The following is a 12,849-nucleotide window of genomic DNA, read 5'->3' as shown; positions in this document are numbered from 1 at the left end:
CTGCCGTGGGGGCCGTCACAGGGGGGCTTCAGGCTGCAGGTGCCTACTGTTGTTGCCCACCTAGATGCGCTCTCTCCTTGGGGTCTGCAACGGTGTTATGGGCTTTTCCAGCGGCCAGGGGTGGGATCACTTATATTTGTCGCTCCGTTGCTGTCGGCACCCACCAAATCTCACTTGTCCTCTATGGGTCGCAGGAGAGCTATTGGCATCTTCTACAGTCTGTGGTTAGTACACCTAGCTATGCTGCTTTTGCCCTGGGGTCTTCCAGCCTTGTGGCTGGCGGCTGGGTGCCTTCTACTGGTGCTGTGCAGAGGCTTTCTCTAAGGCTGCTGTGAGCCTGTAGGGTTTCCCCCTAGGCTACTAAGCTGGGTCTCTGGAACTCTCTCCAGCCCCAGCCCTCTCCGAGATCTCCGGCAATCCCTAGCCTCACGGGGTGGGCAACGGCAGCTGGGGGTCGCCCCGCCCTCTGGGATTCTCTCCGGGCCTCTCCCGGAGCCGTGACTGCTCAGCGTGGCCCCTCTGCTAACGGCACACAGAGAGTTTTGTCTGCTACCCGGGCGGAGCTCCAACGCTTCCCCTCCGGGTCGCCGAACCGGCCTTTGAAAGTTCCCCCAGCCCCGGTCCTCTCCGAGATCTCCGGCAATCCCTAGTCCCACGGGGCGGGCAACGGCAGCTGGGGGTCGCCCCGCCCTCTGGGCTTCTGTCCGGGCCTCTGCCGGGAGCCCTGAATGCTGGGCGTGGCCCCTCTGCTAATGGCAGACAGAGAGTTTTGTCTGCTGCCTGGCGGAGCTCCGGCGCTTCCCCTCCGGGTCGCCGAACCGGCCTTTGAAAGTTCCCCCGCCCCGGTCCTCTCCGATCCTCTCCGAGATCTCTGGCAATCCCTAGCCCCACGGGGCGGGCAACGGCAGCTGGGGGTTGCCCCGCCCTCTGGGATTCTCTCCGGGCCTCTCCCGGAGCCGTGAATGCTCAGCGTGGCCCCTCTGCTAACGGCAGACAGAGAGTTTTGTCTGCTGCCCGGGCGGAGCTCCGGCACGTCCCCTCCGGGTCGCCGAACCGGCCTTTGAAAGTTCCCCCAGCCCCGGTCCTCTCCGAGATCTCCGGCAATCCCTAGTCCCACGGGGCGGGCAACGGCAGCTGGGGGTTGCCCCGCCCTCTGGGCTTCTGTCCGGGCCTCTTCCGGGAGCCCTGAATGCTGGGTGTGGCCCCTCTGCTAATGGCAGACAGAGAGTTTTGTCTGCTGCCCGGGCGGAGCTCCAGCGCTTCCCCTCCGGGTCGCCGAACTGGCCTTTGAAAGTTCCCGCGCCCCGGTCCTCTCCGAGATCTCTGGCAATCCCTAGCCCCACGGGGCGGGCAACGGCAGCTGGGGGTCGCCCCGCCCTCTGGGATTCTCTCCGGGCCTCTCCCGGAGCCGTGAATGCTCAGCGTGGCCCCTCTGCTAATGGCAGACAGAGAGTTTTGTCTGCTGCCCGGGCGGAGCTCCGGTGCTTCCCCTCCGGGTCGCCGAACCGGCCTTTGAAAGTTCCCCCAGCCCCGGTCCTCTCCGAGATCTCCGGCAATCCCTAGTCCCATGGGGCGGGCAACGGCAGCTGGGAGACCTCCGTGCCCTCCGTGTTTCTCTCTGGGACCCTCCGGGCGCCCCGAGCACCAGGCTGGGTCTCCCCGCCAATGGCGGGGAGAGACTCTCCCCGTGGGCTCAGGTGTGCAACTCCAAAGTTTCCCTCTGCGTTTAGGAGTAATTGCGGGGGGTTTAGGTAGGGTTCTGGTCACCTGTTTCCACCGTCGCTCCTCTGTTGTGTTCTCGCTCCTGCCCTAGATGTGCGTGGATCCTCTGGGGTCGCCCGTTGGAAGAAAGCCGCTTGCGGGTACTAGGCTGCCCGTCGGGGTCGGAGAGTTTTCACCTATTTCCACATCCTCCCGGAGGAAAATCCATCCGCCTTCCGATGTATAGTCGCGTGGGTGTCTCAGACGTCCTGAGATGCTGTCTGGATATCCTTTGTCAAGCGATAAGTGTCCAAATAATTGTAGACTCGAAGGGTGAGAGACAAAGAGGACTACTCACGGCGCCATCTTGGCTCTCTCCTCCCTGGGCACTTATTCTTTATAGGCCATTTCTCCATTATTTATTATTAGCAGGATTGTGGGATTGTTAAAATGGCCACAGATTTTTTGACACCTCTCTCATTGAGAAATGGGGCTCTGGGTCCCCTCCCCTTGAATCTGGGCAGGCTTGTGACTGCTTTAACCAGAAGAGTACAGTGAAAATAATGCTGTGAGACTTTGGAGGCTGGGACATAAAAGGCACTGTTGTTTCCAGCTTATTCCGAGCATGAAACACGTGTTTGGATGCCTGAACTGCCGTGTAAGACGTCCAGGTACTCTGTAGCCACCATGCTATGAGGAAGCCAAGCCGCATGGAGAGGCTGCCCATCCCAGATGCCACACAAGTGAGGGAAGAAACCTGTAGGTTATTCTGATCTCCGCTGTTGAGTCTCATGCCCAGCCTTCAAGTCGTCCCAGCGGAGGTCCCAAATATAGTGAGCAAAGGCATCCCCGTTGCTCCCTGTGTGCATTCCTAACCCAGAGAACCTGTGAGCGTGAGAAAATGCTTGTTATTTTAAGCCACTAAGATTTTGGGAGTAATTCCTTTACAACAGCAAGTGACAGCAAGTGACAACCCCTCTTTCAAACCCAACACGATCTCTACTTTTTCACTACACTTTTACTGTACATGTAGTCAATATTAATTATTATTAATATATGCTAATTACTAATATGTACTAATTATTATTATTTGTTAATATTTATTCATTCTGTGATTATTGTATTTGTCGTACTTTTCTGTCCCAACTAGATTATAAACTTCAAGACAGGAGTGATGTTTCTAATTTTTTTAACAAGTACTAATCTACTGCCTACTCTGTTGCGAGCACTGTTCTATGCTGGGGATACATTAGTGAACAAAAACAGACACAAAACTGTCTTAATGGGGCTTACAGTTTAGAGGATGTTTTGTACCTACGTTACTCAGAGTGCCAAATTTATAGTGGTTGATATAGTGTTATTAATAAATACTGTTAAGCTTCTCAATCTTAAGATTTTTCTGTGGAGATTTGCATTGCATTAGAAATTTTAATAGAGTGACACTAATAGCTCAAGTTGCTATAAGGAACTTTATTTTGAGTCAGAATTCATTTTGCTACTGCCATATTTCATGCTTCATTAAAATTTCAGTGATAACATTACCTTATCTTAAATTCCGGTGTTATCTAAAGTAGTGTTTACTTTGTTCTGTAGTTGAGGAGAGAGACCGTTGAAAGTTTTTATTGTCTGCGTCAAATTTGTGTTAGACCTCTGAGTGTGGAGAGAAGAAAAATATTTCTTGGAATTCCTGTTCCAATCCTACTGTGAAGGCAGGCATGCAAATGGAAAGGTGTTTGCCAGTAGTTGGTTTTCTTCAGCCCATTGTGGCAGGGAGTAGTTTGACGTTGTGAAAATTGAAGAGGGAGCCAAAGAATCATTGAAATGTGAAAATGATACATTTTGATTGTTCATGTTTATTTTTTCTTACATTGTTCTTCTTTTGAAAATTTCTTAAGACACACAAACTAAAATACCAAAGTAAGTGTTCCTGATTATATTTTTTAAAGTTACAACTCAAATGACATCCCTCTACAAAGCTTTTTACCAAAAAAATGTACAGTGGTTTATTCTTATCCGAGGGGGATACATTCCAAGACCCTGAGTGAATGCCTAAAACCTTGAATGGTATGGAACCCTATTCCAAACCTGATACCAAGACAGTTGATCTGATAGCCAAGATGGCTACTAGGTGACTAACGGGAAGGTGGCCTATACAGTGTGGGTGTGCTGGACAAAAGGATGATTCATATCTTGAGCAGGATGGTGTGAGATTTCATCATGCCACTCAGAATGGTGTGCAATTTAAAACTTATGAATTTTTTCTGGAATTTTCCATTTAATATTTTCAGACTGTGGTTGACCATGAGTAACTGAAACAGTGGAAGGTGAAACTATGGATTGGGGGGGGAACACTGTAGTAATTGTTTCCTCCTTTGTTTACTGAAGATGCTTTGTTAAACCTCTAATATAGCACTAGTCATGTTTTGTAATATTGTATCTCTTCCTGGATTGTGAGATCCTTGAGGGTGGGAGCTGTTTTACTCATCTCAGTGTCTTTATAGTGATTTTATTCATAGGCATGATACAAGTGATATGTTAGGTTAACTTGTATTCAGATATAATATATGACTAATAATGGTAAGTGATACTTAGGTCTCTTCTTAATCAGTGGTGTGTGGCAAGTTTATGTGATCCTTTAAAAGAAAAGCATAGGTGTGGAGATCTTTTGCCTTGGTTCCAAAGGCCACAATGCTGAGTGTTCAGTCCCCCAACATTTCTCATGCCCTTCTTTTAGAGTGCTGCTGTCTGAGAGAGTGAGAACCCACAACTATCATTTCTTCTTTTTTTAGTTTCTTAAGGTGGAAGTTTAGGTTATTGGTTTGAGATCTTCCCTCTTTTATAATATAGGCATGTGTAGCTGTAAATTTCTCTCTAAGCACTGCTCTCATTGCAAATTTTGGTATTGTGGGGCTTTCTTCTTCACTTATCTCAAAGTATTTGCTGATTTCGATCTTGATTTCCTCTTTGACTCACTGGTTACTTATTTGAGTCTCTTGTTTAATTTCTACATATTTGTGTATTTTTCAAATGTCCTTCTGTTCTTAATTTCTGATTTCATTCCATTGTGGTGAGAGAACATACTTTGTATGATTTCAGTCCTTTTAAGGCTTATTATATGGCCTAACATATGTTCTATTCTGGATAGCATTCCATGATCACTTGAGAATAATGCATAGATTGCTGTTGTTGAGTTGGGTGTTCTATAGATGTCTCTTAGATCTAGTTGGTTTATATTGTTGATCAGATCTTCTGTGTCTTCTGCCTGCTCAAATCCCTGTAGTTTTTTTTGTTGATCCCCTGTAGTGATTTTTTCATTTCATTTATTGTACTTTCCAACTGCAGAATTTCTATTTGCTTCTTCTTTTTTTTTTAAAAAAAATTCTGTCTCTTTATATTTTCTATTTTGTGAGGCATTGTTCTCATATTTTCCTTTAGTTCATTAGACATGGTTTACTTTAGTTCCTTGGACATATTTTAAATAGCTTATTTAAAGTCTTTGTCTTGTAAGTCCAATGTCGGGACTTCCTTGGGGACAATTTCTCTTGAGTGCTTTTTTTCCCTATGTATGGGTCCTACTTTCTTATTTCTTTGTGCAACTTGTAAATTTTTTTGAAAACTGGATATTTAAAATAATATAATCTGGCAACTCTGGAAATCAGATTCTCATCTCTCACCAAGGTTTGTTGTTTTTTCCTGGTGGTTGGCTGGTTGGTTGTTTTGTAACTTTTCTGAATTAATTCTCTAAAGTCTGTGTTCTTTGTTATGTGTGGCTACTAAAGTCTCTGCTTAGTTAGTTTAGTGGCCAGCTAATGATTAGACACAGATTTCCTTAAAAGCCTGGAACCAATAAATCCCCCGTCTTTGCTGAGAGACTCTCTGTGTGTGTATTGGGGCAGGCTATCAACACTCAGGCATGTGACAGCTGTGCTTTAACCTTCATTTCCTGCTTGTACAGAGCTTGAAGGTCAGTCATAAGCGAGAGCTTAGAGCCTTCTCAGGTCCTTCCTGAGGATGTACACAGCCCTGCACATGTGTATAGCCTTCTAGATTTCCAGGAATATGTCAAAGCTTTTCAAAGCAATTTATGGACATCTCATTCCACAGTTTTTCCTTTTAAGCTTTTTGGTTAGCCTATTGTGTGCCCTATTATCTGCCACCTAAGGCATCTGTGATGTTAAACAGTTGCCTCTAATTGTTTTCAACCAGGGAAAAGGCTTTTTGCACTGGACAAACCCTAATTTAGGTCATATAAATACGTCCCTGCAAATGAGGTCATCCAGGGAACCAGCAGATAGGTCAAATAATGATCATTCTCTGGGAATGTGGCTTTGAAGGAGCTCCAACCCCATTCTGCCCCCTTTGATGGCTGATAGGCCTCCAGTTTTCACCACAGTTGTGGGATGTTGATTTTGAAGGTTGCTGTGGAGCAGAAGGAGGGGGGAGAATGGAAATAGAGCACATTAAAATGCCACAAAGCTTGTTTTCTTACCAAGATTCAACTGTTTTTCATGACTAAATGCCTCTGGATTGCTGTAAGTTTTCACTTAATTTACGGAGTTCTGGAAAAGTTGATTTTTGACAATTTTTGCTAATTTTTCTTGTTGCTTTTATGGAGGAGAGAGTTTTGGAGATTCTTACTCCACTGTTGTTGCATTACTTCCTTCATTTCTTTTCTTCTCTTCTGAGAAGTTAACTTTTTTTTTTGCTTCTTCAACTCAAAACTGCAGCAACTGTTCCATTTCTTCTGTGGTAGTCCAGTTTAATTTCCCTCAGTGAGTCGGTAGATGGGGGTGGTCTTCTGAGTTCTTGACAATTTCTCTTTCCACTTCTGTTTCTCCTAAGGGTTTTCTTAGAGCTGTGAGAACAATTCAGAGTTAATAACTCATAAATTATCCTCCCATGTAGAGATAAAAAAGGTGATAGTGAGGTTGGAAAGAACAAAAGTGATGTCCAGTCATAGAGTACTGCCAGCCAAAAACCCAACAGTTTTCTTGGACTTTAAATAAATGGCTAAAATATTAGACCAAAGAAAAATTAAAACAAAATTTAGAATTTTTAGAAAATTTGTTTTATCTGCTTCTGTATTTGTTTCTTATTTTTTGTTGTTATTTTGTCCCCTGTCAGGATGCACGACATGCAGCAGAAGGAGAAATCTATACCAAACTTAATCAAAAAATTGATGAATTTGTCCAGCTTGCTGATTATGACTGGACAATGTCTGAGCCAGATGGAAGAGCTAGTGGTTACTTAATGGATCTTATTAATTTTTTGAGAAGCATCTTTCAAGTGTTTACTCATTTGCCTGTAAGTATAAAAAATTTCAAAAAATTGTATTATAGTTTTGCTTACTAAAGTATCTTTTAAAATTCCATTTTGGTTTGAGGTTTACTTGTTTAAACCAACTTCCCAGCTTCAATTTTTTTCCCATTGTTATAAATCAATTTTTGAAGAATCTTAACTTAGCCAGTTGTTTGAAGTTTTCGTTTATTTTACTTTTTAACCAAAATAACTACAACTCTCTTCCCACCAAAACCAGAACAAAACTCTGAAATTGACACTGTAGACCTGAATAGAAACAAACTCTAATAGGAGTAGTTTTCATAAAAGTCAGTATAATCGATGGCTTTTCCAGTTATAAAAGGCCAAGAAATTATTGAATATTTTTAGGCCAGAGATTAAAAGTAAAAAGGGGCATTGTTCTATTCTGATATATAGTCATATACATCTTATCTATTGATGAGATATTAAGGGAAAGAAAAGATATGGCAGGGACATTTGGGTGTGAATAGGCTGAAACATTGGATTCTTCAAATGAGGAATGCAAAGACCAAAGAGATTATGGGGGGATGAACATGCTCTCATTAGATATATTCAGAAACAATAGAACTGCTGTTAAAATGTGAATGGAGTCATTTTTGAACAAATAGGAAGAAATTTTATTGACCTTTTTATCTCAAGATAAAGCTGAACACAAAATATAATGTATTTAATTGGAGCCTTCCCAGCTGCCCCCAGTTGTCTCCCTTGTTTAAAAAAAAACCAAAACAGTGTCCTTCTCTTTACTCTTTCCCCATGAAGGAGCCAGTTAGAATAGTTGAAGGAAGGTGTTACTAAAAAATGAATAGCAGAATTTCTTAAGGAGATTTTAATAGTGAATCTGTGCCAGAGAACTTCTGGAAGCTTAGCTAGGGTTGATATTATATTCCTAACTGCTGTCCTTGAGTTCAAAAGAGAACCTGAATATAGATTTAATTTTATATCAACTAATTTCTTAAAAAGTGCTCCTCATATAGTATGCATTAAATAATTGTTTAATTAATTTGAATTTACCTTGTCAGTATAAATCTCCATGCTTCCAGCCAGAAGCAATCCTCAGGGATAAACACATGTCCATGCATGCACATGCACACAAATACACACACATTATGTTTTTATTTTGCAATATCTGCTTCATGGGTTGGCACAAGATGATGGTAGGAATTTTGTGCATAACTTGGGTAGGATTAAAAGAGGTAATATGTTAGAAATGTTTAGGGGAAATGCCTCACCTCTGGAGACCAACACCTGGAGGGAAATCCTGCTTTCTTATAGGACATACTCTGGTGTCATTGGGAGTGACAGACTCCTGGCCTAACTAGATCACTCAGGTGATCTATCATGATGATTTTATATAGTTTTAGATGAGTCTTCATGTGCTATTTTGGATTTTTTGTCATCTAACGTGGTTTTTCTACAAAGGAAATAAATTTTTATTCAATGCAAACAAACAAATTCAGCAATAAATATAGGGTATGACCAAATAAAGAAAATTATATTTCACAACTAAGAAAGAGAAAATGGTCCTAACCACAGTATATTCTTATTCAAGGGATGAACTAAAAGCATAATTCCCAAGCAAAAGTATTAAATTATTGACTTTGGTTAACTTTAGTTAGAGTTGATGATTATATTATGGTTTAGTGTCTTAATTCTCTGAAACCTTGAAATTGTATAAAATATTCACCTAGATTGTTTTCTTTCAAAATAACAGAGGCAATGTTATTAAATGTATTGTTTTTCTAAGCAGCATATGACATTGTATAAGCTACCATTTTTATTTAAATGTTTTAAACTGAAAAGGAGTCCTTAGTTTCAGGTTACCCTTGGACCCAAATAGAGAGAGAGGCCAGTTCTGGACTCCTTCAGCCCTCAAAGAAGCTTCAGAAGATATTTATCACATTCAGTCCCAAGTCAGTCAGCTTAAGCAGAACTAGCTATCCCACTTATAGACACGAGGAGTTATGTAGTGGGGCTATTTTTGGCCCTGTTCTGTATCCTTGGTTTTGGCAGTGTTCAGGAACAGTGCTGAGTTCTAGTCAATGGGAGCTGGGAAAGCAAGGGCCACTCTTTCAAACAGTGCAAGTATTGGCAAGTAGTGTAGATTATTGGACGCAGAAGTAGATTCTCTGGGATATAGGTAACTCTCTCACCCCACAACCCTAAAAAGTACCTAAGAGAGAACTCTTTTAGTTTAAAAGCTTCACTCTTAGCTTTATTGCATAGTTTTCGTGAGTCCCTACCATTGCTGCAAAAGAATATTTTCTCAATCAAAGATAGTCATCATGTACAGTTGCTGACCACATTGTCCAGTAAAAGTTCCATTGGTTCCAGAAAAGTTATAATCCACCCAATAGAATTTTGTTCTCTGCTCAAAGGGTATGAGAACAATAGCAGTTGATGGATAATCATGATTTTGAGGGAGCCCAGGGAAAGAGCATTGCCATTTTCACTTTTCTACTACACTGTGGTAGCAGGAGAAAGCTGTAGGTTTTGGAGGACCACCAGTAATGTCAACTTTAAATACCTCTTATCTCTAGGGTTGGATGAGTGAGAGAATTGGTATATTACTTCCTTCACCTGATTCTCTTAAGAGTCAGCCAGTGCAAGCCTGTGCAGGGGATGGAAAAATAAGGAGCTCCCTTTTTTCCATATTAAATTTCCTATCATCTGCATTTCCCTGTGCTCTAGCAGAGAAGTCAGGCTCTCTACTGGCCATAGGAATTAACATTAAGTTACGTAGGCAGTATTTGTAATAATGACAGATATTTCCCCATCACCCAAAATGTTAAGCTGCCCTGCTAAATGTAGTATTTGCCTCAAGGGAACTTGCACTTTTATGACTCAATTAGAGCTAAACCCTTTTATCTTTTATTGTTCTTGAGGGCCATGGTGCTGAAGTGAGGAGACTACAGGATGGATTCTAGAGTTGGAAAGACTTACATTTAGAAGCTCAGATTAGTAATTTACTGGCTGTGGAATCCTGACAAGTTGCTTAATGTCACTGAGCCTCTTACTTTCTGAAAAATGGGCATAATCCATTTTTCCCATAGGACTGTCGTAGGATAAATTAAAATAGTGTGTAAAAAAGTTGCCTAGCAGGGTGCTTGGCATAAGGTAGTTACTATTAATAAATGTTAGTTTCGTCTTTTCTCCTCCTTTTTCCTCTGTTATTGTTTTAAGGCCCTTTATAGTATTAGTTTCATTTTACTGTCTTTTAACTTTTTTCTTGTTGTATTTATACCTACATTTTTAGCTCACTATTATTTAGCTTTGAGTTCTATACTTTTGCATTATACAACTATTAAAAGTTTTCTTTATTAATTGTGAAAGATATTCACTCTAAAGCATATTTATTCGAATAATTATTATAACTTGAGTGCGTTGCTTATAATGGCTAATGGTCAGATGCTAGTTAATGCAAGTGAAGTCTGATGAGTATGTGAAATAAATATTCTTTTATTCCCAAATTAGTATTCTTGGAATCAGCAATTTTTGGTATTTCAAATGTATAAGTGACCTATTTTGTTTCTAATAATTTTTTTTACAATTAGAAAATATAGCTAAGTATAGAAGGAAATAAAAATTACCTGTTATCTTGTCAAAGGAGAACCACTGTTAACATTTTGGCTTGTATACTACAAATCATCTTTTTCTCTGCATTTATGACACTTAAGCAACCTTTCTGTTTCTTTTAATAAAATTTTATATTAGCTAGAAAATTTAAAACCAGAAGAATTTTAAAAAGCATTAAACATTCACCATTACATGTATATAATTAGAATAAATTATTGAGCAACTTGAACATAGTTAGTTATCCTTCATGACTACCAAATGAAAGTCAGTAACGTTTACTGTGAATGTACCACCTGAAGACTCAGCACTGGTCTGATTCTGGAAGGAACAGTTAACATTTCCTTCCTTCATAAATGCTAATCATGTGTTTGTTTCAATAAAGATATTTTATTGATTTACAACCGCTATGGGATATATGTAATGATAACGAGTTTTTAATTTCTTCATGTGTTTATTTGTAAAAGGTACCCAATTTATCCAAATGTTTATGCTAACTAATGGTCATCTTTTACAGTAGAAGTAAACAGAAGATCTTGAGTGATGAGTTTGCTCATGTTTCTTCCTTTCTAGGAGTTCTCTATTGTTTTATCTTTAACTGTAACGTAATCTTCTTTGCTTAGGTTTGCTACTGCTCTAGAGGTGTTAAATAGACTACTCTGGTTTCCTCTGAATTGTAAATATCAAAACTGTTTTCTTCCCAGAAAGATATATTTTCCTTTTGCTTTCAAATATGCGTAACTTTTGATTTTCTGTATTAATAGAAGTGGTGTGACGAGCAGTAAATAGACCTGATTTTTAGGAATAATGAGTTAATCTTTGGCATATGGTTCTCTAATTTCATGTTAATACGACTGGGTATTTTTTAGAAAATCATTATTTGGTTATAAGTATATGTCACTTTATAGAATAGATGCCTGAAAAGCTGTTCATAAAGAGAACATTTAATAATAGAATCATTCCTTCCAACATTTTTTACTCTAACATTAGAGATGCCTTCCTACTGAGAAAAAAATGGCTTCAAACTCATATTGTGGAATCTGTATTGTGAGAGCCTGTTGTGCACATCTCTCCCCACCTGTGCATTCAGTGACATCACATTGGTAGCCCTAGGAGTCATTAGACCATGGAAATCATCAATAAATCTTACAAATCAAAGCTTTTTTCCCAGAGAATTGTTGTTAAGCATTTACCAGCACAGCACTAAATATACCATAGCTTTTAAAATCATGTTGTTGAGGAAAAATTGTTTACTTTTTATTAACTCAAGAAATAAATGAGTATATGTTAAATAATAAAGTTAAAAATATTATAGTAGAAACTACTTTCAAGACAGAGACGTGTCCTAAATATTATTTGATCTTTAAATTCCGTGTCTGCTTCCCCATCTACTTAGTTCCCTTTTAAGGTATTTCTTTTTAGGTTGTTTCCTTTAAACAGTTTTTCCCTTGGCTTAATTGTTAGCTTGGGGCTGTAGTGTTTTATTGATGTGGTAACTTAGTATGCTTTGTGGATTCTTTATGCTTAGGGCCATAGTCTCTTTCCCTATTAAATACTGGTGCCACTAATATTTTTAATATGCATTTTATATTTCTATAAATAATTTAAAGCATATTATGCTTTCTTTAAGTGAGAAACAAATATATATCCAATAATAAATGAAGATACATGATTTGGACAGAAATTGATAATATCTAACTTAAAATAATTATCTCCTTAAGAATTTTTTTCTGAAGATGCAGCACTATATTGAAAAATTTGAGATTTAGAGTCTAGGCTTGATTCATCCAATTAACCAGCATTGTGAAAGAAGACACATCATTCAAACTCTGGATTAATTTGCTAGTGTTTATTTCATAGAGCTGAAAATAAAAGTTTTGTTTTAATTTACTTTTACTCCAGTTGATATGTCTACATGGTAATAAGTCAAGTAGTCCAGAAGAGGAAAATAGCCTCTCTCCTTGCCCTTTCCCCACCCCTAATCCCACTCTCCCAGGCTACCATTTTTACCATATGTTTTTATTTCTTCTGTTGGTTATCTTAATAAAAAAGTAGAGACTACTTTTGCCTGTGGTTGGTGCAATAAACCAATCACTGAGACAGGTGCTTGGAGGTGGAGAAAGGTTTATTCCAATTGGCCAAAACCAGCAGGCGGGAGGGTAGGTTTTCTCAAATCTGACTTAACAAGAGAAGAAAGCAGAGGGTTTTTTTTTTTTACAGAATTAAGGGGCTTAGGAGGTAGAGTTCCAGAGAAACAAA

At 39.9% G+C, this 12,849-nt stretch overlaps 1 protein-coding gene across 18 annotated transcripts in view; it reads left to right on the top strand.

Annotated features, from left to right (window-relative positions):
- EXOC6 (exocyst complex component 6) overlaps nucleotides 1-12,849 on the top strand; it is a 207,076-nt gene that overhangs the window by 134,543 nt on the left and 59,684 nt on the right. For all 18 annotated transcript variants that reach the window (XM_023642467.2, XM_023642473.2, XM_070261949.1 and 15 more), the window contains one exon: nucleotides 6,826-7,005. In XM_023642467.2, coding sequence (XP_023498235.1) covers nucleotides 6,826-7,005 — 180 coding nt within the window. The remainder of the gene's footprint in view (nucleotides 1-6,825; nucleotides 7,006-12,849) is intronic.

This window comes from Equus caballus, chromosome 1 (assembly GCF_041296265.1).
Source record: "Equus caballus isolate H_3958 breed thoroughbred chromosome 1, TB-T2T, whole genome shotgun sequence".
In the NCBI taxonomy this organism is placed as follows: domain Eukaryota; kingdom Metazoa; phylum Chordata; class Mammalia; order Perissodactyla; family Equidae; genus Equus; species Equus caballus.
Note: the sequence above shows the minus strand (reverse complement) of the source record. Positions and strands in the feature narration are given on the sequence as shown.